The following is a 27,248-nucleotide window of genomic DNA, read 5'->3' on the forward strand; positions in this document are numbered from 1 at the left end:
GTCTGTTTCCAGTGTCTAATTAAGCCCTGAGAAATCGTGCCTAACGGCAGGCTATTTAGCTCATCCACCAATAACATAATTGAGATAGCGCGAAATGGAAAATTATTATAATATTGAGTATAGTTGAGCATATGCATTCATTAGTACCTAACTTTTGAGCAGTTTGTCAACTTTGACTTCACATTACAACGAGGGGGAACGTTGTGAGTTGCTGCGTACACCGCAACTCTACAGTTATACCCGATACTAAGTCAGTATGGCTCTCCACCGGCAGACGGCGCTAATATTAAACGAAACGACAAAGAGTGCGTGCGAGAGAGACAGAAAATCAGTCTGTGCGTGACGTCGGGCGCTGCGTAGCCACTGCAAATTGATTTGTTCCTGTTGGCTATAAAAATTATCTGATCTGATCCAGACTCAGCAATCTGATAGATATGGTCATTCTCTATGATTCTGCGTTTTTTAGTTTTCTCGAATCTGCAATATTGTGGATGCAACAGTTTTTCGTCCTTTTTTGGGGGGCGGAAGGGGGTGGGGCGAAATTCTGAGATATACGTTTTATAGTGAGATCTAACAGAAGTGTGGATACCAAATTTGGTTACTCTAGCCTTAATAGTCTCTGAGATTTGTGGTTGCCCCAGATTTTCGTCCTTTGCGGGGGCGGAAAGGGGTGCGGCGAAATTTTGACACAAAACGGTCAAGGTCCGATATCACAGGAGTGTGGATACCAAATTTGGATAGCTCTTATGGGTTCTGAGATCCTTGAACTCATATTTTGCAATTGGCAAAACCGACCATGAAACCTGTGTGTTAGAGTAAGACAGAGCGTGAAAGAGTGAAATTGTTTTCGTGATTTTGGCTATAATAATTATACGATCTGGTTCAGATTTGGCACTCTGTAAGATATAGTCATCTTCTACGGTTCTGCGTTTTTAGTTTTCTCGTATCGTCGAAATTGTGGATGCCACAGATTTTCGCCCTTTGTGGGGGCGGAAGTGGGCGGGGCAAAGTTTTGAAATATATTTGTTGCAGTGACATATCACAGAAGTCTGGATCCAAAACATCGTTGCTCTAGCTCTTATAGTCTTTGAACACTAGGCGCTGAAGGGGACGGACAGACGGACGGACGGACAGACGGACAGACAGACATGGCTCAATCGACTCGGCTATTGATGCTGATCAAGAATATATATACTTTATGGGGTCGGAAACGATTCCTTCTGGACGTTACACATATCCACTTTTACCACAAATCTAATATACCCCAATACTCATTTTGAGTATCGGGTATAAAAATATATCCCCAAATTTTGTTTACTCTTTCGTGGACGTTGACATGCAATGACTGCATCTTTCAAGAGGCGATGCAGTTACTGCACCGTCAAGTGGCCCGTGTGAAACCAGCAGAAGGCTGTTAAGCGCAGATCCCAGGCAAAACGCAGCCCACCTCCCACACAACCGACCGAGGGGCGCTGCCGCATAACCGCGAGCATGCAGGAGAGATAGCTGTTAGACTACCATTCGAGGAAAATTAGCACTGAACTTACTAAGAAACAAAGCTTGCAAACAAAATACAAATACCTCTACAATTACTAATTACTAGAAAGGTGTGTAAGTATTAGTAATTTAATAAGAGAAAGAGAATCAGTGGTGGATATAATATGGTAGAGGGAATTATAATCCGAGCATAAGACCCTAAACGGTTCACGCAAGGAATAATTCGATCTACAAAGTGGAAAGAACAACGGTATAAAATTTCTAGTCAGTCTAATAGGAATCGTGAAGTTTATGCGGCTCAACAGATCAGGGCTGTCTATGTCACCCCTGATCAAGTTGTGCATAAATATCACACCAAGCATTTTTCTACGGTTAACTAAGGAAGGTTTACTAATTGCAGTCTACTAGAGTAAGATGGCACCACCTTCATTCCAGTTAAGGCCCCGCAGAGCAAAGAGTAAAAAGTTTTTTTGTACTGATTCTATACGGTCCTGGTGTACTTTGTACTGAGGTCACCATACACAGGAGCCGTATTCTAAGATCGGACGAACAAGCGAGGTATAGAGTCTTTGTTATATAGGGGTCGTCGAATTCCTTTGACCACCTCTTTATAAACCCAAGCACGCCCATGGCCTTATTTACCATAGTAGAAATGTGTTCGAAAAACTTTAACTTTGGGACTAACATAACACCCAGATCATCCACCAGGGTAATTCTCTCAAGAGAACCACCAAATAGGATATAGGGACCCAAAAAGTGCTAGAACGATGAAATGTCATAACTTTGAATTTGGAGGCATTAAGGTGCAACAAGTTTGGATAACACCATGACTGAAAGTTTTTGCGATCGGATTGCAAGCGAGAATGAAATGAAATGTCCTTATACTGGACACAGAGTTTAACATCATCCGTATACATAAGTACTCGAGAGTATGTTAATACGAAAGGCAAGTCATTAATAAAGAGTGTGAAGAGTAAGAGGTCTAAATGGCTGCCCTGTGGTACTCCCGAAGAAACCTAAAAACCTTACTGGTAAAGTCTCTTTGGCGCCTTATAAATCCGTGCTGACTTGGAGATATAAGTGACTTGCAGAGATGTTGCAAGTACGGAGTTAATACCTTCTCAAACATTTTGGGAATAGCGGATAACTTTGCTAAACCTATATAATTTTTTTCTTCAGACTTGCTACCATCCGTATGGACAGGAATTATAAACGATTCCTTCCAGATCGGGGGGAAACAAGAAGAATCGATGGACAGGGTGAATAGTTTAAGCAAGGGTCCACACAGAGCTGGTGGTTTGTAAAAATTGGGCAAACAGATCGGCAATTGCCTGATCATTATTTGCCGACGTATTACAAAATGATAGCGAGGATGGGTGTGCGGACATTCTACGATTACTGTTTACGAAGCAGTAAAACTATTTAGTTTAGTTTTAGTAGGAGAACCAACTTCTTGAAATTTTTTATAAAGTCTTGATTTTAAACGAAGGTAAAATCATTTTTTGGTAAACGAAGGGGGTTTTCCAGATCTAATCGGATAAGAAAACGGGACACAAGAATCAAAAAATGTGCCAAGAGCATAGTAAACGAGGGGGAACGTTGTGAGTTGCTGCGGACACCGCAACTCTACGGTTATACCCGATACTAAGTCAGTATGGCTCTCCTCCGGCAGACGCCGCTAATATTTAACGACACGACAAAGAGTGCGTGCGAGAGAGACAGAAAATCAGTCTGAGCGTGACGTCGGGCGCTGCGTAGCCACTGCAAATTGATTTGTTCCTTTTGGCTATAAAAATGATCTGATCTGATCCAGAATCAGCAATCTGATAGATATGGTCGTTATCTATGATTCTGCGTTTTTAGTTTTCTCAAATCTGAAATATTGTGGATGCAACAGATTTTCGTCCTTTGTGTGGGCGGAAGGGGGTGGGGCGAAATTTTGAGATACACGTTTTATAGTGAGATCCAAGAGGAGTGCGGATTCCAAATTTGGTTACTCTAGCGTTAATAGTCTCTGAGATTTGTGAATATCCCCAGATTTGCATCCTTTGCGGGGGCGGAAGGGGGTGTGGCGAAATTTTGAAACAAACTCGTCTCGGTCTGATATATTAGGAGTGTGGATACCAAATTTGGTTGCTCTAGCTTTTATAGTCTCTGAGATCTAGGCGCTAATGTTTTACTCTAAGCAAAGCCGCCTATGCTACGTGTGTGTTAGAGAGAGACAGGGCGAGAAAAAATGAAATTGTTTTCTTGATGCTGGCTATAATAATAATACGATCCAATTCAGATTCTGCAGTCTAAAAGATATGGTCATTCTCTACGATTCTGCGTTTTTGGTTTTATCGTATCTTGAAAATTGTGGATGCTACAGATTTTCGCCCTTTGTGGGGGCGGAAGTGGGCGGGGCAAAGTTTTGAAATATTTTTGTAGCAGTGACATATCACAGAAGTCTGGATCCAAAACATCGTTGCTCTAGCTCTTATAGTCTTTGAGCATTAGGCGCTGAAGGGGACGGACAGACGGACAGACGGACAGACGGACGGACGGACAGACGGACAGACGGACAGACAGACATGGCTCAATCGACTCGGCTATTGATGCTGATCAAGAATATATATACTTTATGGGGTCGGAAACGATTCCTTCTGGACGTTACACACATCCACTTTTACCACAAATCTAATATACCCCAATACTCATTTTGAGTATCGGGTATAAAAATGTTTGTGCCTTTCATGACATCAGTGCACAAGTACAAAGCGGACCAATCAAAATCCCTAATGGGTTTATTAAGCTTCGGAAACTCGGCTTTACAAAAGCAACGGACATGTTCAGGTGGCCTACTCGACCGATCCAATACAGTTGGTCCTATATCTAGCGACACTTCGAAAGTAGGATGGTAGGCCTCTTCAGGTATAGTGAGCGGAAGGGCTCGGGTTAACAACAGTAAGGTCGGATCCGATACAAAGCACAGATCAAGCAGTCGACCCAAGGAATTTTTCAAGTGGTTGACTTGAGACAGGGACAGGTCAAGCAAGCCGTCAAAAAAGTCATGTTGTGACATGGGCACTAGGTTACTAGACTCGTTTACCGGAGATAAAACAGTTCCTGGCAAGTTGAAGTCACCAAAAACTATCATATGATCTTTATCTGATAGCGAGGAAGAAACAGCAATTAACGCGGAAAAATGCTGCTCATAAATAGAGATATCCGAAAAAGGTGGAATATACGAGCAAGTAATGAATATAGCGAAAGCGGGAAGAATCAGTTATACACACAGGAATTCCAGTTCCGGTTGAACCTGGCATGTGAAAAGTTCCGACGTGGAGTTAGAGTCCACTGAAATCAGAACCCCTCCTGCACGTCGAGACGAACGGTCCTTTCTAAAAGTTATGTACCGACCTGCCCAATCCTCGGAACTAAGAATGTCCGGCATTAACCAGGTTTCAGTAAACACAATAACGTGGGAAGCAAATGCAACACTATCCCGGAAAAGAATGCTGAGCTTACTACGCAAGCCTCTAACATTCTGATTGGTTACTAAAAGAGAAGTTAGTTTTTTGGAAAGGTGGAAGCATGACGGGAAGTTGAGGAAGAGGAAGTTGAGGTTGAGGGTGGCACACTAGAAGGATTTGTAAGAGGCCTATGGGGGGCCTATTCTTCTTCTTAGCCTTAAACTCCTTCACCACCTAATGCTCCGGCCAAAATTTGGCAAATGGTGTCAAATTGAGTTGGGGAGATGCTTATCTTAAACGAGGCTATCTCCCTGGCATAAGAGAAGTTAAATTTCTCCACCTTTAATCCCACGGCTTTTATTTTGCTTTGAATAAAAGCACTTACATCATTAGATGTAAGGTCAGGGGCCAGCCGTGAAACAAAAACTTGTCGTTTTGGTTTCGTTCCCCACCAGTGGTTTAGTCACCCCAGGCCTAGTACCTGTGGTGGCAATATCCGGAGGTCCGGGACGTGGTGGGATCGGGACAGACGGGATAACTAGCGAACTTGCGGACACCACGGATACGGACGATGCAGACGTACTTGGCTGCACATTCTCCGAGGCGATGAATTCGGCTACCGAATCTGCATCGCCGGCAGCTGTCGTTGCCCTTGGAGTGGCAAACGAGATCAACTGCTGCGCACTTGGAGTGGTCGGAGTCAGTTTTTCGGCGGCTCACGGCTGAGTGACGGTTGGCACTTGCAGATCCCGCGGAGTGACCTCGGAGACTCATTCAGCAGTTTTAAACCGCTAAACTGAGCCTCCATGGCTAGGAGCAGATCGTATTGGTTTTTAAAACCAACGGTCAGCTCCTTAAAGCCACTCCGCGTCTGCCTCATGAAAGATACCATGTCTTTCTCCACCGCACGGCATGTCTCGCAACTGTAATGCAAGCCATTACGTTTGGCTATAGCATCACTCACGAGGCCAGAAAATCCAGCGCATTTTGCGTGCATTACGCTGTCGCAGAGCCAGCAGGGGACATTCGGCTGATCGTGGGTGATCTGCTTCTTACATGTTTTTTTGGCACAGACCACAGCGTACTCCATTTTATTATTATTTATTTACAATTGTTTGCAAAACAAATTGGTATCAGTCCAATGTGCCAGACAACGCTCAAAGCGGAATTGGTAAAAAAAGAGAGCAGAGTGGAGAGCGGTTATAGCGATAGCTACTGAACAGAGAGCGCTATTGCTCAGAAAGTTTAAAGAGCGAGAGAGAAAGAACAGTTATTGAAGTTGAGGTGATAGCGAGAGAGTGATAAAACAACTAAAGCTACCAGACGAGAGCGGACTGCAATGCAATGTAATGCGTACTCACTCACTGCAACAACACAAACACAAGCACAAGCCGACGCCGAAAAATAAAAAGTTAAATAATGTTTTAACACAAATCAAAAGGCATGCACTCGCGGAATAGTATAGGTTTCCAGATTGTTGTCTGGTTAGGAAGTTAAATAGAATTTATTTAGGAAAACACCGGTTGTTTATTCAAAACAAAAGGAAAAAATGCGGAGCGCAAAACAAAAACGCGTCTGATCACTACGAAAGAGAACGACTCTTTTTGCGGTTAATTGCGGTTCGCCGGATTGCGGATTGCGGATACAAGAATTTCGTGTACAGCTGATGCGAAATGATCTCCCGTAATTGTCCAAAGAACGCTGGAAGAGTGAATATAATCATGGGTTGTTTAGGACAGTCCTTGTAAATGGTATCGAAGTTAAGTGCCTAGTTGACACGGGATCAGATGTAACCTTGGTTAAAGAAGGTGTGTTTGAAAAGTTGAACGATGTGGAAATGCTGTGCAACAAATTTGCGGGGCCTAGGAAACCAGAACACGAAGCCGATTGGATTTTTTCATGCCGACATAGAAGTAGATCAGTTGCGAACCGAACACAATCTCCTGGTGGTTCCAAGCAATGCAATGGAATATGATAGCCTATTGGACTAGGAATTTATAAAGAAGTTCTCGCTTATGGCCGATGCGATCTCTTTTCTAGGCCTGGAACATCAGAAAATGTCGGAAGATGAGTATAACATGATTTACAATGTGTTCGAAACTTCGGTAATTTGTGGCTCCAACCCGATATCAGAAGAACATCAAGTAGCTATTGGAAAGCAGTCACAAGTCAATCGAAGGTGCTATAATATGTCCAATTTAGCCTAAGATGATTCCAGATGGGGGAATAAAACCTTTTTGCCAGTCGTCAAGCCGTTTGTCTGAGTGGCTCGATCAGGGTATTGTGCGAAAATCTACTTCTCACGTAGCGGCCAGAATTGTAATAGTCAGAAAGAAAGATCAAACGTTGAGAGTCTGCGTTGACTATCGGAAACTAAAAAGCATGGTGTTTAAAGATCGTTTTTACAAATCTCTTTAAAAAAGACGTCGATTTTAAGAAAAAGAACGGAACAGAGGAAGAACGGTCGATCCTGGAGTTGACATCCTTTCTGGTAACCGATCCTATTTTGCGAATCTACATAAGGGATGCCTCAACCGAGCTACACACTGACGCATCCAAAGATGGCTACAGAGCGGTTCTGTTGCAGTATTTGAGGGAAAGCTTCACCCGGTTTAATTCTAAGCAATGAATCTAAGCAACGTAGTTACGTACTCGAGTTGAAATGAGCATATCTTGCACTTAAAAAAGTTTAGATATTATCTGCTGGGAATAAGGTTTAAGCTGGTCACAGACTGCATTGCGTTTAAGCAGACGACGAGTAAGCTGGACATACCAAGGGAAGTGGCGCAGTGCAGGACAGCTGCATTTACAGGACTTCGAAATGGAACATCGAGCCAGATACCAGGCTTATGCTTCCAAAACCACTGGTGGGGGTCACACCAAAGCGCTTGCCGCTCAAGTTTGTCTCAAGTTCAGACCCCAAGACATTATGATTTAACTGATTTTATACAAAGCAAAATATTGGAGGCCTATGCAGTAATCTCAGCACTCTCTCCCTGGAGAGTTTTACATTTTCATCGCAGATTACTGTGTTCACCTTGACCTGGATAATGCCGGATCTTTAGTTCCGAAGTATTGACAAGCCGGAACAGAACGCTTAGAAATGCAGTGGACTCAAATTTCACGTCTGAACGTTTCACTGTCCAGATTCAACAAAAAGTTGAGTTCCTGTTTAAGACTGATTCATTCCGCCTTTTCTATCTTCACTACATAAGATCCACTGTCCTCGAATATATCAATATACAAGCAGCACCTGTCTGTTTCTTTCTCGCTGTCAGATAAAGATCATATAATAGTTTTTAGAGACTTCAACATTCCAGTTACAGTTTGGTTTTCATTAAACCAGTATAAAAACGTTTTCTCATGTCGCGACATGACTTTATTGACGGCTTGGTTGACCAGTCCCTATTTCAAGTTAACCACGTGAAAAATTCCTTGGGTCGTCGGATCCGGCCATAGTGTTGTTAATCCGGTCCCTTCTGATCAATATACGTGAAGACGCCTACCATCCTAGTTTCGAAGTGTCGCTTGATATAAGACCACCTGTATTCGTCCCTATGAGCGCCTAGTGCTCAAACCCGCTTCCACCCCCACAAAGGACGAAAGTCTGTGGCATCCATAGATCTCAGAGATTATTAAAACTAGAGCAACAAATTTGGTATCCACACTCCTGTTAGACCTCACGGTTATGTTTAATGTTTAGAGTTCAACTATCGACAGTTAAACTGTGTAAAAATAGGAATGTACAAATCATAAAATTATCTGCTACTGGAAAGTACGGTAACACAATACAAGGCCGAAAGAAGTTAACTTAAATTATTCATTAAAGAAGATTTTACTTTGCAAGCGCAAGTATCAAAGGAAAAAAAAATGGAAAAATTTATTGTAATCGCGGCAAAGGCTACGCAAAGATTCATGGTCAGAGTAGTTTGATAGAATATATAAGTTTATTTCAAAAATTTTTTTTAAATTATTAAAGTAATAAATTTGAAAGTGCAAAAGTGGATACATGGACTGAAAAATGAACGGACTAGAACGATGAAATGTCATAACTTTGAATTTGGAGGCATTAAGGTGCAACAAGTTTGGATAACACCATGACTGAAAGTTTTTGCGATCGGATTGCAAGCGAGAATGAAATGAAATGTCCTTATACTGGACACAGAGTTTAACATCATCCGTATACATAAGTACTCGAGAGTATGTTAATACGAAAGGCAAGTCATTAATAAAGAGTGTGAAGAGTAAGAGGTCTAAATGGCTGCCCTGTGGTACTCCCGAAGAAACCTAAAAACCTTACTGGTAAAGTCTCTTTGGCGCCTTATAAATCCGTGCTGACTTGGAGATATAAGTGACTTGCAGAGATGTTGCAAGTACGGAGTTAATACCTTCTCAAACATTTTGGGAATAGCGGATAACTTTGCTAAACCTATATAATTTTTTTCTTCAGACTTGCTACCATCCGTATGGACAGGAATTATAAACGATTCCTTCCAGATCGGGGGGAAACAAGAAGAATCGATGGACAGGGTGAATAGTTTAAGCAAGGGTCCACACAGAGCTGGTGGTTTGTAAAAATTGGGCAAACAGATCGGCAATTGCCTGATCATTATTTGCCGACGTATTACAAAATGATAGCGAGGATGGGTGTGCGGACATTCTACGATTACTGTTTACGAAGCAGTAAAACTATTTAGTTTAGTTTTAGTAGGAGAACCAACTTCTTGAAATTTTTTATAAAGTCTTGATTTTAAACGAAGGTAAAATCATTTTTTGGTAAACGAAGGGGGTTTTCCAGATCTAATCGGATAAGAAAACGGGACACAAGAATCAAAAAATGTGCCAAGAGCATAGTAAAAAATGTTTGTGCCTTTCATGACATCAGTGCACAAGTACAAAGCGGACCAATCAAAATCCCTAATGGGTTTATTAAGCTTCGGAAACTCGGCTTTACAAAAGCAACGGACATGTTCAGGTGGCCTACTCGACCGATCCAATACAGTTGGTCCTATATCTAGCGACACTTCGAAAGTAGGATGGTAGGCCTCTTCAGGTATAGTGAGCGGAAGGGCTCGGGTTAACAACAGTAAGGTCGGATCCGATACAAAGCACAGATCAAGCAGTCGACCCAAGGAATTTTTCAAGTGGTTGACTTGAGACAGGGACAGGTCAAGCAAGCCGTCAAAAAAGTCATGTTGTGACATGGGCACTAGGTTACTAGACTCGTTTACCGGAGATAAAACAGTTCCTGGCAAGTTGAAGTCACCAAAAACTATCATATGATCTTTATCTGATAGCGAGGAAGAAACAGCAATTAACGCGGAAAAATGCTGCTCATAAATAGAGATATCCGAAAAAGGTGGAATATACGAGCAAGTAATGAATATAGCGAAAGCGGGAAGAATCAGTTATACACACAGGAATTCCAGTTCCGGTTGAACCTGGCATGTGAAAAGTTCCGACGTGGAGTTAGAGTCCACTGAAATCAGAACCCCTCCTGCACGTCGAGACGAACGGTCCTTTCTAAAAGTTATGTACCGACCTGCCCAATCCTCGGAACTAAGAATGTCCGGCATTAACCAGGTTTCAGTAAACACAATAACGTGGGAAGCAAATGCAACACTATCCCGGAAAAGAATGCTGAGCTTACTACGCAAGCCTCTAACATTCTGATTGGTTACTAAAAGAGAAGTTAGTTTTTTGGAAAGGTGGAAGCATGACGGGAAGTTGAGGAAGAGGAAGTTGAGGTTGAGGGTGGCACACTAGAAGGATTTGTAAGAGGCCTATGGGGGGCCTATTCTTCTTCTTAGCCTTAAACTCCTTCACCACCTAATGCTCCGGCCAAAATTTGGCAAATGGTGTCAAATTGAGTTGGGGAGATGCTTATCTTAAACGAGGCTATCTCCCTGGCATAAGAGAAGTTAAATTTCTCCACCTTTAATCCCACGGCTTTTATTTTGCTTTGAATAAAAGCACTTACATCATTAGATGTAAGGTCAGGGGCCAGCCGTGAAACAAAAACTTGTCGTTTTGGTTTCGTTCCCCACCAGTGGTTTAGTCACCCCAGGCCTAGTACCTGTGGTGGCAATATCCGGAGGTCCGGGACGTGGTGGGATCGGGACAGACGGGATAACTAGCGAACTTGCGGACACCACGGATACGGACGATGCAGACGTACTTGGCTGCACATTCTCCGAGGCGATGAATTCGGCTACCGAATCTGCATCGCCGGCAGCTGTCGTTGCCCTTGGAGTGGCAAACGAGATCAACTGCTGCGCACTTGGAGTGGTCGGAGTCAGTTTTTCGGCGGCTCACGGCTGAGTGACGGTTGGCACTTGCAGATCCCGCGGAGTGACCTCGGAGACTCATTCAGCAGTTTTAAACCGCTAAACTGAGCCTCCATGGCTAGGAACAGATCGTATTGGTTTTTAAAACCAACGGTCAGCTCCTTAAAGCCACTCCGCGTCTGCCTCATGAAAGATACCATGTCTTTCTCCACCGCACGGCATGTCTCGCAACTGTAATGCAAGCCATTACGTTTGGCTATAGCATCACTCACGAGGCCAGAAAATCCAGCGCATTTTGCGTGCATTACGCTGTCGCAGAGCCAGCAGGGGACATTCGGCTGATCGTGGGTGATCTGCTTCTTACATGTTTTTTTGGCACAGACCACAGCGTACTCCATTTTATTATTATTTATTTACAATTGTTTGCAAAACAAATTGGTATCAGTCCAATGTGCCAGACAACGCTCAAAGCGGAATTGGTAAAAAAAGAGAGCAGAGTGGAGAGCGGTTATAGCGATAGCTACTGAACAGAGAGCGCTATTGCTCAGAAAGTTTAAAGAGCGAGAGAGAAAGAACAGTTATTGAAGTTGAGGTGATAGCGAGAGAGTGATAAAACAACTAAAGCTACCAGACGAGAGCGGACTGCAATGCAATGTAATGCGTACTCACTCACTGCAACAACACAAACACAAGCACAAGCCGACGCCGAAAAATAAAAAGTTAAATAATGTTTTAACACAAATCAAAAGGCATGCACTCGCGGAATAGTATAGGTTTCCAGATTGTTGTCTGGTTAGGAAGTTAAATAGAATTTATTTAGGAAAACACCGGTTGTTTATTCAAAACAAAAGGAAAAAATGCGGAGCGCAAAACAAAAACGCGTCTGATCACTACGAAAGAGAACGACTCTTTTTGCGGTTAATTGCGGTTCGCCGGATTGCGGATTGCGGATACAAGAATTTCGTGTACAGCTGATGCGAAATGATCTCCCGTAATTGTCCAAAGAACGCTGGAAGAGTGAATATAATCATGGGTTGTTTAGGACAGTCCTTGTAAATGGTATCGAAGTTAAGTGCCTAGTTGACACGGGATCAGATGTAACCTTGGTTAAAGAAGGTGTGTTTGAAAAGTTGAACGATGTGGAAATGCTGTGCAACAAATTTGCGGGGCCTAGGAAACCAGAACACGAAGCCGATTGGATTTTTTCATGCCGACATAGAAGTAGATCAGTTGCGAACCGAACACAATCTCCTGGTGGTTCCAAGCAATGCAATGGAATATGATAGCCTATTGGACTAGGAATTTATAAAGAAGTTCTCGCTTATGGCCGATGCGATCTCTTTTCTAGGCCTGGAACATCAGAAAATGTCGGAAGATGAGTATAACATGATTTACAATGTGTTCGAAACTTCGGTAATTTGTGGCTCCAACCCGATATCAGAAGAACATCAAGTAGCTATTGGAAAGCAGTCACAAGTCAATCGAAGGTGCTATAATATGTCCAATTTAGCCTAAGATGATTCCAGATGGGGGAATAAAACCTTTTTGCCAGTCGTCAAGCCGTTTGTCTGAGTGGCTCGATCAGGGTATTGTGCGAAAATCTACTTCTCACGTAGCGGCCAGAATTGTAATAGTCAGAAAGAAAGATCAAACGTTGAGAGTCTGCGTTGACTATCGGAAACTAAAAAGCATGGTGTTTAAAGATCGTTTTTACAAATCTCTTTAAAAAAGACGTCGATTTTAAGAAAAAGAACGGAACAGAGGAAGAACGGTCGATCCTGGAGTTGACATCCTTTCTGGTAACCGATCCTATTTTGCGAATCTACATAAGGGATGCCTCAACCGAGCTACACACTGACGCATCCAAAGATGGCTACAGAGCGGTTCTGTTGCAGTATTTGAGGGAAAGCTTCACCCGGTTTAATTCTAAGCAATGAATCTAAGCAACGTAGTTACGTACTCGAGTTGAAATGAGCATATCTTGCACTTAAAAAAGTTTAGATATTATCTGCTGGGAATAAGGTTTAAGCTGGTCACAGACTGCATTGCGTTTAAGCAGACGACGAGTAAGCTGGACATACCAAGGGAAGTGGCGCAGTGCAGGACAGCTGCATTTACAGGACTTCGAAATGGAACATCGAGCCAGATACCAGGCTTATGCTTCCAAAACCACTGGTGGGGGTCACACCAAAGCGCTTGCCGCTCAAGTTTGTCTCAAGTTCAGACCCCAAGACATTATGATTTAACTGATTTTATACAAAGCAAAATATTGGAGGCCTATGCAGTAATCTCAGCACTCTCTCCCTGGAGAGTTTTACATTTTCATCGCAGATTACTGTGTTCACCTTGACCTGGATAATGCCGGATCTTTAGTTCCGAAGTATTGACAAGCCGGAACAGAACGCTTAGAAATGCAGTGGACTCAAATTTCACGTCTGAACGTTTCACTGTCCAGATTCAACAAAAAGTTGAGTTCCTGTTTAAGACTGATTCATTCCGCCTTTTCTATCTTCACTACATAAGATCCACTGTCCTCGAATATATCAATATACAAGCAGCACCTGTCTGTTTCTTTCTCGCTGTCAGATAAAGATCATATAATAGTTTTTAGAGACTTCAACATTCCAGTTACAGTTTGGTTTTCATTAAACCAGTATAAAAACGTTTTCTCATGTCGCGACATGACTTTATTGACGGCTTGGTTGACCAGTCCCTATTTCAAGTTAACCACGTGAAAAATTCCTTGGGTCGTCGGATCCGGCCATAGTGTTGTTAATCCGGTCCCTTCTGATCAATATACGTGAAGACGCCTACCATCCTAGTTTCGAAGTGTCGCTTGATATAAGACCACCTGTATTCGTCCCTATGAGCGCCTAGTGCTCAAACCCGCTTCCACCCCCACAAAGGACGAAAGTCTGTGGCATCCATAGATCTCAGAGATTATTAAAACTAGAGCAACAAATTTGGTATCCACACTCCTGTTAGACCTCACGGTTATGTTTAATGTTTAGAGTTCAACTATCGACAGTTAAACTGTGTAAAAATAGGAATGTACAAATCATAAAATTATCTGCTACTGGAAAGTACGGTAACACAATACAAGGCCGAAAGAAGTTAACTTAAATTATTCATTAAAGAAGATTTTACTTTGCAAGCGCAAGTATCAAAGGAAAAAAAAATGGAAAAATTTATTGTAATCGCGGCAAAGGCTACGCAAAGATTCATGGTCAGAGTAGTTTGATAGAATATATAAGTTTATTTCAAAAATTTTTTTTAAATTATTAAAGTAATAAATTTGAAAGTGCAAAAGTGGATACATGGACTGAAAAATGAAAAAATTGAAATCTCTTAAGGAAAAGATCTCTTTGAATTGAAATTATTGTGTTTTTTTCTTTCTCACTAAATTTAAGAATCTATAAAAATAAAATCAAAAGGATTGATTAATTTTTAAAGATTTTACAGGCGTGTAAACTGAAAAGTGATAAACATGTATCCACATGTGCTCGCCACTATAGATCTAGATCTAGATATCTCACAGAGCAAGTGGTACTGTATTCTGATATGTGACTTCAAGAAATTGAAGCTGGTAGACTTAAAATGGAGCAGGAACATTAAAGACCTCAATCTTTATGTGGAGCAACAGTCCACACTCACAAAATTTGAGAAGCAAGGACGACCAATGTGCTTAACTTCATTGAAATCCAAATCAAATAGAAATTTTCTATCCTACTGGCCGGTAGGAAAACACCGGTTGTTTATTCAAAACAAAAGGAAAAAATGCGGAGCGCAAAACAAAAACGCGTCTGATCACTACGAAAGAGAACGACTCTTTTTGCGGTTAATTGCGGTTCGCCGGATTGCGGATTGCGGATACAAGAATTTCGTGTACAGCTGATGCAAAATGATCTCCCGTAATTGTCCAAAGAACGCTGGAAGAGTAAATATAATCATGGGTTGTTTAGGACAGTCCTTCTAAATGGTATCGAAGTTTAGTGCCTAGTTGACACGGGATCAGATGTAACCTTGGTTAAAGAAGTTGTGTTTGAAAAGTTGAACGATGTGGAAATGCTGTGCAACAAATTAGCGGGGCCAAGGAAACCAGAACACGAAGCCGATTGGATTTTTTCATGCCGACATAGAAGTAGATCAGTTGCGAACCGAACACAATCTCCTGGTGGTTCCAAGCAATGCAATGGAATATGATAGACTATTGGACTAGGAATTTATAAAGAAGTTCTCGCTTATGGCCGATGCGATCTCTTTTCTAGGCCTGGAACATCAGAAAATGTCGGAAGATGAGTATAACATGATTTACAATGTGTTCGAAACTTCGGTAATTTGTGGCTCCAACCCAATATCAGAAGAACATCGAGTAGCTATTGGAAAGCAGTCACAAGTCAATCGAAGGTGCTATAATATGTCCAATTTAGCCTAAGATGATTCCAGACGGGGGAATAAAACCTTTTTGCCAGTCGTCAAGCCGTTTGTCTGAGTGGCTCGATCAGGGTATTGTGCGAAAATCTACTTCTCACGTAGCGGCCAGAATTGTAATAGTCAGAAAGAAAGATCAAACGTTGAGAGTCTGCGTTGACTATCGGAAACTAAAAAGCATGGTGTTTAAAGATCGTTTTTACAAATCTCTTTAAAAAAGACGTCGATTTTAAGAAAAAGAACGGAACAGAGGAAGAACGGTCGATCCTGGAGTTGACATCCTTTCTGGTAACCGATCCTATTTTGCGAATCTACATAAGGGATGCCTCAACCGAGCTACACACTGACGCATCCAAAGATGGCTACAGAGCGGTTCTGTTGCAGTATTTGAGGGAAAGCTTCACCCGGTTTAATTCTAAGCAATGAATCTAAGCAACGTAGTTACGTACTCGAGTTGAAGTGAGCATATCTTGCACTTAAAAAAGTTTAGATATTATCTGCTGGGAATAAGGTTTAAGCTGGTCACAGACTGCATTGCGTTTAAGCAGACGACGAGTAAGCTGGACATACCAAGGGAAGTGGCGCAGTGCAGGACAGCTGCATTTACAGGACTTCGAAATGGAACATCGAGCCAGATACCAGGCTTATGCTTCCAAAACCACTGGTGGGGGTCACACCAAAGCGCTTGCCGCTCAAGTTTGTCTCAAGTTCAGACCCCAAGACATTATGATTTAACTGATTTTATACAAAGCAAAATATTGGAGGCCTATGCAGTAATCTCAGCACTCTCTCCCTGGAGAGTTTTACATTTTCATCGCAGATTACTGTGTTCACCTTGACCTGGATAATGCCGGATCTTTAGTTCCGAAGTATTGACAGGCCGGAACAGAACGCTTAGAAATGCAGTGGACTCAAATTTCACGTCTGAACGTTTCACTGTCCAGATTCAACAAAAAGTGGAGTTCCTGTTTAAGACTGATTCTTTCCGCCTTTTCTATCTTCACTACATAAGATCCACCGTCCTCGAATATATCAATATACAAGCAGCACCTGTCTGTTTCTTTCTCGCTGTCAGATAAAGATCATATAATAGTTTTTAGAGACTTCAACATTCCAGTTACAGTTTGGTTTTCATTAAACCAGTATAAAAACGTTTTCTCATGTCGCGACATGACTTTATTGACGGCTTGGTTGACCAGTCCCTATTTCAAGTTAACCATGTGAAAAATTCCTTGGGTCGTCGGATCCGGCCATAGTGTTGTTAATCCGGTCCCTTCTGATCAATATACGTGAAGACGCCTACCATCCTAGTTTCGAAGTGTCGCTTGATATAAGACCACCTGTATTCGATCGGTCGGGTAGGCTATCTGACGGGTAGGCTGGTAGACTTAAAATGGAGCAGGAACATTAAAGACCTCAATCTTTATGTGGAGCAACAGTCCACACTCACAAAATTTGAGAAGCAAGGACGACCAATGTGCTTAACTTCATTGAAATCCAAATCAAATAGAAATTTTCTATCCTACTGGCCGGTAAAAAAAATATCAATGTATGGTCTATTTGGAGGCCGTATGTCCTTGTAATAATAATAATAATGTCTGTATTGCCTTTTAATAATAATAATAAAAATAATAATAATAATAATAAAAATAATAGTAATAATAATAATAATAGACTTTAATCAATCCATGTTCATGCCTATTAATATTTATATGAAAACTGTATGGGATAAGTTATCTTAATATTGTATCCAATGGATATAAAGTAGGCTGACTATTGTTGTCATGCCGGGTTATACTAGAAATATCCAGTCTTTGCTTGGAGTTGTTTGAAACAACACGTAAGATCCCCAGAAAAAAAGTCTCTCTGCGACTCAAGTTAGTGTTGAGAGATCATTTTCGGCACTCAAAATGATGCTCACTAATCAGAGATGCAACCTCGCGGACGAATCATTGTGGAAATTACTTTTTGTAAAATTAAATAATACTTATTAATTAAAGGTATTTCCAACAACAAAACCAAAAATAACAAAAAATTTTAATGTATTTTCAAAAAGAAAATTTTAGCGCAGGGTGTAGCTTTGTGGTCCTTTGACAAGGATATGCAATAATATTGGCGAACATTTTAACACAGAAGCCGTAAATTCCTGTTGAGTTTTATTTTAAGAGAAAAAAATAAAAATCATTGATGATTATTATTGATGATTGATCATTGATGATTATTATTTTTGAGTTTTATTTTTTTTTATCAATATCTGTGAAGAAAATCGTAAAAATTGAAATATGTTCATTACCAAGTAATTTTTATTATATAACTGATAATGATTACGGTCCCTGGTATAAACGTAACAATATACAATTATGGAATCTGAAACGTTCTCTTCTGCCTGCGACATATGTATGTACATCAGTCAAGCATCGTTGCAATCATTTTCGACAATTTGAATTATGTAAAGTTATTCGAGATACATACCTTAAGAAATTTTTCGTTTTCCTGCGTCAAACTTCGAAGCTTTTTGTTTGGGAATGTGGAAACTAAGGTATAATAAAAAAATATGTTTAAAAACTTATTATGATTTAAATCATTTTATTTTTACCTTTAAGCTGAAGCTGTTTAAATATGTACGAAACGATACTATCTAAAATTGTGCAGCAGCTTATGTAAATGGCGGAATCTGAAATTTCAATATTAAAAATTTTAAATATTGCTAGGATTCATTTTTATTTTTAGTGCGCACCTAACGCTGCAAGGCCCTTGGTAAGGCTTTCCAATATGTATACAAATGCACATGGCTCCAAAGCGGCTAGGTACGTAACATGGTCTTGAGATAGGCAATTTAATAAATTGTAATATGCAGAAGACAGTTTTGGATATTCCTATAAGTGGAATAAAAGAAACCAATATAAGAACTAATTTACTTCATTGTTTCGTATGTAAGTTAACTTACAAGTAAATCATTTTGTTGTATAGAGAGTATTAACTTAGCAACAATATTAAGAACGCTGTCCAGTGTATCATCTCCATACAATTTGAATACACCACAGTTAACATAGTTTCCACCAAGTGAATTTTTTAAAATTAAAAAACATATTGCTATTCCTTTTAGTTTCATTGGGTAAAGTCGATCACGTGGAACCTCCAATTGTAAAATACGGTTTCCGTAAATACAAATAAGTTTTGAAGCCTCTCGGAACAGCAGTATACCCATAGGACTGGATACATTTCCAGCCAATCGTTGTGTTCGACAATGTACCAGCTCAGCGAAAAGTTTTAAAACGGGTGTGGTAACTGCGGGATCATGAGCCCATAAATCCACTGCACGTAACAATATGGGCAAATAGTCTGTATAGTAACTGTAATCAATAATATTAGTCAATTGCAATACTAATGAATAATATGCATACGAACAGCCATTCAAAAAGCATAGTATATTGAATACGAGCATTTAGGGGCAGGGCTAATCCTCGAAGGTCCCGTGCTAACCCAATAACTGCTTTCTTCGCTTCGTCATTAGGAAAGCTATTGGCATCCATCAGCACAGTTCCAAGGTTTTCAAATTGATCTATATAAAAACAGAGTGGGAAAAATTTGAATGTCTGATAATTAAATTTGCAGATTTAAACTGACTTGTCAAAGGCGTCAAAAAATTATAGAATCGTTCTTCATCTTCTCCCAAATCAAACATTAACAAACGGCCTAGAGATGTGTAAAACATAGTGCGACATCGCATTTCACTTAGGGAAGAGTTTGTTCCTAGGAAAGGGAAATGTTCGCTTGTATGGTGTGTCAGCATAAATTGCACTTCGTCTAAGCGTGCAAGCTTACGCACTGAATTAAAGTGCACAGAAAGATCCGAAAGTAACATCAGAGTTTTAGTAATAATCTGTTCAGAGCGCCCCCAAAACTTTAAATTGGTTATACTGAAAATTACAGAAATGTTTAGCGCATGAGAAACAAGTAATTAATATACATACATTTTACGATTTATGAAGCTTAATAGCATTTGCTCATCGCTAAGTCCAAAGACTTCAGTCAGTCTTTTATATACATTCGCTTTTTGTGCTTGCTCGCTGCTATGCATTTTGCGAACTTGATCCAAAAAGCTTAGCATGGCCAGCTCAAGCTTTTCGCATCCAGCCTGAGGCAAACGTGCATCTGTCAAACTCATTAGTTGAAGCACCCTTATGACAAGTTCTCCATCCATAGTATCGTGCTCGTCGCTAGTCGTAACAGAAAGGCGCCCAACAATGGCCGACCCGATAATGTACACCAACCAAGTTAGCTGTAGCTCATGCACAGTGATATCTATAGGATTAGCGTTGGGCGTCTGTACAAGGTTTTCATACTCACGTGCCTTTTGATCAAAATGCTGCACAAGAAGACTGCAAGTCTTATTATACTCGCACCGCTCAATAACTGATAGTTGCTCAAGTTGTTGCTGGACCATACACAGATCATCCAGTGGATCCTCTAAATTATCCCTTACAATTAAAGGAACAGCATCTAGGCGCGACTCGATATAAGCTTTAATCACTTCTGGTGTATATGTACCAAGTAAATGTGGATCCGGGGATTTTACATATGGTACAGATGCTACCATACGTTGCCAAAGAGTAAGTAAGTAGTGCACACTGTTTGGTGCAAAAAGCCACAACTACAGAAAGGAAATATATCTGATGTATTCTTAAAACAAACATAACTTTGAAACACCTACATGCAATGATTGCACAGTAAATTTCGCTATCAATTGGATAGCTTCTGGATAACAAGGAACAGCAATAAGCTCGCCTAATTGATAATTTGATTTCAGGCGAGCTAGCAAGCGGCAGAATTCGTGATAGTTATCTGGATCACTTAAACCCTGAAAATAAAACCATATACATTTAAAAGAAATATGCGACGTTATGATATAAGGTACTACATTGGCATATATGTAAGCCTGTTATTGTTATAACATATACATATATTTATATATATATCAATATATAACTTATATTTATATATTTCCGTGCACTCCGTCTCATTGTAACATAATACTAAATCTCGAAGCGTTGTGAAGTGGTGATTATGGTTGGAGAAGCAGGCCACGCATTTCTATCAATTCTTGAAGTCTTCATAAGAAAAGACACAACGAAGACGGGAAAAATATAAAGAGAGCTATCTCAAGAGCTAGTTATGTTCTATTGTTTAATATTGCAATCCGTATACCTAATTACTTGCCGCTTTCGCTATATTCATTACTTGCTCCTATATTCCATCCATATTCCAGATAAAGATAATGTGGCAGTTCTTGATTTCTTTAACTTGCCGGGAACTGTTTGGTGTTCGGTACAAGAGTCTAATCGGCTAGTGCCCATGTCACGACGTAACCTTGTGACGGCTTGCTTGACCTGTCCCTGTCTTAAGTCAACCATGTGAAAAATTCCTTGGGTGGATGGCTTTGTATCGGATCCGACCATAGTGTTCTTAGCCCGAACCCTTCCGCTCACTATACCCGAAGACGCCTATCATCCAACATTTGAAGTGTCGCTAGTGGTGCGAAATTTTGAAACACACTTTTGTAGGTTCGATATCACAGGAGTGTGGATACCAAATTAATCCAGGCGCTCACTTTTGCGATAGGAAAAGCCGACCAACAGACGTGTGTGTTAGAGAGAGCCAGAGCGAGAAAGAATGAAATTGTTTTGTTCATTCTGGCTATAAAATTGATACGATCTGGTTCATATTCTGCCCTCTAGAAGCAATAATCATTTTCTACGATGGATGGGGCACGCCGAAGTTCTGAAGTACACTTGTAACAGTGACATATCACAGAAGTCTGGATACAACATTTCGTTAATCTAGGTCTTATAGTCTCTGAGCACTAGGCGCTCATAGGGACGGACAGACAGACAAGCAAACATGGCTCTATCGACTTGGCTATTGATGCTGATATAGATCCACAAATCTAATATACCCCTATACTCATTTTGAGTATCGGGTATAAAAATGTGTTAAGTAAATAGTAGAAAACGTTTGGGCCATTCATAACGTCAGTGGAAAATTAAAGAGCAGAGCAATCAAAAACCCTAAGAAAGTTATTAAGTTTCGCAAAATTTACGAAAATAGCGGAAACATTCAGATAGCCTACCCGACCGATCGAATACAGGTGGTCTTATATCAAGCGACACTTCGAAACTAGGATGGTAGGCGTCTTCACGTATATTGATCAGAAGGGACCGGATTAACAACACTATGGCCGGATCCGACGACCCAAGGAATTTTTCACATGGTTAACTTGAAATAGGGACTGGTTAACCAAGTCGTCAAAAAAGTCATGTCGCGACATGAGAAAACGTTTTTATACTGGTTTAATGAAAACCAAACTGTAACTGGAATGTTGAAGTCTCTAAAAACTATTATATGATCTTTATCTGACAGCGAGAAAGAAACAGACAGGTGCTGCTTGTATATTGATATATTCGAGGACGGTGGATCTTATGTAGTGAAGATAGAAAAGGCGGAAAGAATCAGTTTTAAACAGGAACTCCACTTTTTGTTGAATCTGGACAGTGAAACGTTCAGACGTGAAATTTGAGTCCACTGCATTTCTAAGCGTTCTGTTCCGGCCTGTCAATACTTCGGAACTAAAGATCCGGCTTTACCCAGGTCAAGGTGAACACAGTAATCTGCGATGAAAATGTAAAACTCTCCAGGGAGAGAGTGTTGAGATTACTGCATAGGCCTCCAATATTTTGCTTTGTATAAAATCAGTTAAATCATAATGTCTTGGGGTCTGAACTTGAGACAAACTTGAGCGGCAAGCGCTTTGGTGTGACCCCCACCAGTGGTTTTGGAAGCATAAGCCTGGTATCTAGCTCGATGTTCCATTTCGAAGTCCTGTAAATTGTAGTATGTTGTATGCCAAATAAGCATATGCCCACCGTATTGTAGTGTATACAATATGTCAAGTGGTCATATGCCCAAAGTTAATGTAGAGTATCACGCTCATAAACATAAAGACACTTTGTCGCAATGTTTACGTAACATAGCCACACTCAAGAGCCGTAATACGATCAGCCCCTTATATGTGGACTGGTCTGCAGTGTGAGAACTGCAGTGTCGGCAATATATTCCAAGTGGCCGAATGAGCATTCCAATGTATATGCCTTCTGCATATACATTCTTACAAACATAAATATACACATACATATGGCATGCTACATGATCCCGTTCTGCCGCTGCCCTTAGCGACAGAACTCAACCAAGAACATTATGTACTTTAGGCTAAATAAGTTTATGAAGAATAAATTGAATTCATTCCGAATACAACCCAAGAAAAGAACAGAAGTGTTTTCGCTGCTTCTATGCTATCCCGATTCTATTTCTACATGGCGACCGTGACAGGACTTGTGAAAAATAAATTAGTGGAAAAATTTTAAATACGCAACCGGAAGGAGCACACGCCAATAACTATTCCTTAACCACAATGGAACAATTAATCAATGAACCACCAAAATTAAAAGTGAATTAAAAGTGAATTAAAAGTGCGACAAATTAAAGACAAAGAAAACGGAAGAAGATAAAGACCTCAAAAAGGCACCGACAACGCTACAAAGAGCGTGTGTGACTAGAAGCACCTGTGCAATGACCAGCACCGGCACCGCCTGAGCTCATAGGCCTAAAAGAAGAAAATAAACGGCATTACATACTTACAAATATACAACTTGACCTGTGCGATGACCGGCACCGGCACCGGCACCGCCTGAGCTCATAGGCCCATGGAAAAGGAACCAACGAAAAATGTTGTTCCTATTGTACAAAGGGACGCACCTACGCTGAAAGAGGCGCTTGAGGTGTGTCCAGCTGATGGACCACGCCCACTCACAATAGCTGAGTACAGGGCTCGCCAGCAAAAGAAGCTGAAACCCAAAACCCAACGAGGAGGAGAAGTAAGGAAACTTCTAACCCAAAAACATCTAGAAGAGGACACCCTGAAGACATTAACTGAAGAAGAGGACCGACAACGCTGCATAGAGCGTATTGCAAACATAAAAGCAACACTTCGCCAAAGAGCGAAGAAACGCAAAGGGGCCGCAGAAATGCGCAAGCCTTAACTTGCCTTAATATAAGTTCTACCACAAAGCAAGCTGATGCATGAAAATGCAGCTTGCGAACTACTAATTCTGTTAGGCTCTAACTAACAAACGTGCTGTTAGCATTTTTTTTTAAAAAGATTGTAAACAATTATGTAAGCTAACAGCCGTTCACTAAAACTACTCACATTTCATTTCTCAGAATAGGGTAACAAATCCTCACACAAAAAAAAAATTTTTTTTTATATATATATACATATAAGTATATAAATCAATAATTAAAAAAAAATATTTTTTTTTTTTGTATTATTATTCTCAATGGTTGATCAGACCGTTTCATGAGGTATTTCAAATTTTATACCTGTATTTTTAGCCTATCTTTATGAACTGTTTGTCTCTTATTTTTACTATCTTTAATGGTAATGTTATCTTTATCATCTATGCATATGACCTCAAATGGTCCTATATACCTAGGGTCTAACTTATGTCCTACTTCGTTTTTTAATAGTACTTTGTTTCCTATTTCTATGCTTACATCTGATGCTTTGTTATCATAATATTTTTTATTTCTGGCTTTATTATTTTCTAGCGATATCCTAGCTCTTTGATATGATATTTCTAGTCTAAACTTTATTTCTTTTGCATAGTCATCTATGTTATATAATGGGTCTATTCTAGTTACTTTATTAAAATCTATAAACTGTCTTGGTAATCTGCCAAAGACTAGTTCATATGGACAATATTCATGCGATGCCGAGGGTGTTGTGTTGAAACAATAAGTAAAATATTGTATCCAAACATCCCAATCGGTTTTGTCTGCAGATATGTATGAACGAACGTATTCATTGAATGTTCTATGACTTCGTTCTATTGTCCCTAAGGTCTGGTGGTGGTGTGCAGTGGACGTTATGTTGTCTATCTTAAGATATTTGCACAAATCATTTATGATTGAGTTCTTATATTCTGTTCCCATGTCCGTAATGAACGTCTTCATCGGACCGTACTTCAGAATAAAGTTTTCAAATATTGCTTTGGCAACGGTTGTTGCGCTTTTATTTGGAATTGGTATGGATACTAAATACTTTGTTAAATCGCATATTAGCGTAACAGCATATTCATTACCATTTTCTGAGCATGGTAGTGGACCTATAGTATCCACTATCACTCTATCAAAAGCCATGGTTGGTATTTCCGTTAGTGTCATTGGGGTCCTAATATGAGTTGTTATTTTAGATTTCTGGCATTTTTGACATTTACGTATATATTCTTTGATATGACGAGTCATGTTTTTCCAATAGTAATGTCTTTTTATTTTCGCTAGCGTTTTCGAAATGCCAATATGACTTCCTTGAGTTGGATCGTCGTGAAATTTAGACAGTATCGCTTCTTGATCTTTTTCATTTTCTATTTGGGTCACCGGCTTGAGTAGCGCTACTCGTAATGATTTTAATATTTTATTGCCCATGTTCTTAAAAGATTCAATTGAACTTAATTCAAAGATCTTTTCGCTCGGTGCCATTTTGAGCTGGCTGATCGCAAGTATACCGGCTTGCATTTCAAGCCTTTGGAAGAACTGACCTAAGTCAAGGGTTCCATTGGTATACAGATCGCTAACATCAATTCTTGCTACAACTTTTCTTCCATGTTTTAAAAAACATATCTGATTTTGTATGTGCAAGGCCACTACTTTTCGTACTTCGTCATTACAAATGACTTCATATACGTTGGGCTTAGAAGCGTTGTCAAGAGTTTGCATAGGCAAATCTTCTTGTACATTTCCTGCGCAGGAATTTTTCTGTCTATTTTGTTGCCTGGTAGTGACTTTCAGGACTTTGTTGTGCATGTCTTTTAGGTCGGATATTGTAATCCTGGATAGGGCGTCTGCCACGAAATTGTCTTTACTGTAAAATGTTTTCCATAAATATATGGTCTGTAATGTGTAATTGCCCAGTGAATTGCTGCTAACTCTTGTTCTGTGGTAGTTTTGTTGCTTTCACCTTTGGTAAATGAGCGTGAAGCATATGCAACTGGGAGATGTTTATCTCCATATTTTTGTGTTAGAACAGCTCCACATGCGTGTTTACTTGCATCTGTAATTATGCAAAATTCTTTATTGAAATCTGGATATTTTAATAATGTGGGTTTAATTAAAGCCTTCTTTAAGTAATCGAATGCATTTTGGCATTCATCTGTCCATTGAAAGGTGACATTCTTTTTACATAATCGAGTTATGTGCCGTGAATAGTCGGCGAAATTTTTGATGAAACGTCTATAGTAATTGCAAAATGCAACGAATCTTCTAGCGCTATCTGCGTCTGTAGGGACTGGATATTTTTCGATGACGTCATATTTTTTATCGTCGGGCAGAATGCCTTGATCAGTGCACTTGTGGCCTAGAAAAGTCACTTCGTGCATGAAGAAAGCGCATTTTTCTGGATGTAGCTTAAGGTTGTTTTTCCTACACAAATCAAAAACGTCTGTTAAGTTTTTGATCATGTGGTTTTCGGAACAACTGATGACTATTAGGTCATCCATATACAAGAATGCTTGTGAAGTATTAAGTCCAGAAAAAGCAATTGTCATCATTCTTTGAAAGGAATTTGGCGCTATTTTAAGACCATAAGGTAGTCTAGTGAATTGGTACGAGCCATTGCTCGTTGAAAAGGACGTTAAATCTCTAGAGTGTTGTTTCAGCTCTATTTGATGAAATCCAGACATTAAGTCTAGACATGAAAAATATTTGGCTCTACCCAACTGATCAAGAATATCATCTATTCTTGGAAGTGGAAATTTATCGGACAATAATTTTTTGTTTATTTGACGATAGTCAATGACTAAACTCCATCTTTTATTTTCAGATCCTGGGAGACCTTTTTTGGGTACAAGTAGTATTGGACTATTGTACTTCGAAACTGATGGTTCTACTATTTTGTCCAGAATGAGTTTTTCTACCTGTTTATTGATTTCGTCTTTGTGTGCGTGTGGAATTCTATAATTTTTTGTGTATACCGGGTTGTTATCCTTCAATCTTAGCTCTTGCCTATAAAAATTATTAGTTGTTATTGATTCGGTTTCAAGTCCGAATATGTCTGTATACTGTGTGCATAAATCTTTTAGTTTTGTTTTAAATAGTGGCGGAAAGTTTTTAGTTAGCTTTTTCATGACATCTTCGTGTCTATCCTTGCTAATTTCTTTAACTATATCATAGTCACTTAGCATTTCGGTTTTTATTTTATTAATATTTAGGATTTTGGTTGAATTTGTTGTATTCAACACTCGGACAAAAATGTTGTTTTTATTGGAAATTGTATTTCCAATGAATATTCCGTCCTCAATTTCTTGATTAGGGATTAGAACAGTATGTTCGGTTGACGCTAATTTAATTTGTCGGACAACTTCAGCGCGTGCTGGAAGAATTGTGGCATTATTATCACAAGTGTGTGTGATAGGTATGTTTATTGGGAAGTTAAGATTGTTTGGCCGTAGTGTTAGAGTGTCACTAG

At 40.0% G+C, this 27,248-nt stretch overlaps 1 protein-coding gene across 6 annotated transcripts in view; it reads right to left on the minus strand.

Annotated features, from left to right (window-relative positions):
• The window catches only part of Ranbp16 (Ran-binding protein 16), a 292,018-nt gene that overhangs the window by 191,194 nt on the left and 73,576 nt on the right, over positions 1-27,248 (minus strand). For all 6 annotated transcript variants that reach the window (XM_033383583.1, XM_033383585.1, XM_033383582.1 and 3 more), the window contains exons 6-13: positions 20,385-20,531; positions 19,645-20,324; positions 19,298-19,590; positions 19,079-19,232; positions 18,618-19,023; positions 18,408-18,546; positions 18,267-18,344; positions 18,143-18,204 (exon numbers count right to left, since the gene is read on the minus strand). In XM_033383583.1, the coding sequence (XP_033239474.1) occupies positions 18,143-18,204; positions 18,267-18,344; positions 18,408-18,546; positions 18,618-19,023; positions 19,079-19,232; positions 19,298-19,590; positions 19,645-20,324; positions 20,385-20,531 (1,959 nt within the window). The remainder of the gene's footprint in view (positions 1-18,142; positions 18,205-18,266; positions 18,345-18,407; positions 18,547-18,617; positions 19,024-19,078; positions 19,233-19,297; positions 19,591-19,644; positions 20,325-20,384; positions 20,532-27,248) is intronic.

This window comes from Drosophila pseudoobscura, chromosome X (assembly GCF_009870125.1).
Source record: "Drosophila pseudoobscura strain MV-25-SWS-2005 chromosome X, UCI_Dpse_MV25, whole genome shotgun sequence".
Classification (NCBI taxonomy): domain Eukaryota; kingdom Metazoa; phylum Arthropoda; class Insecta; order Diptera; family Drosophilidae; genus Drosophila; species Drosophila pseudoobscura.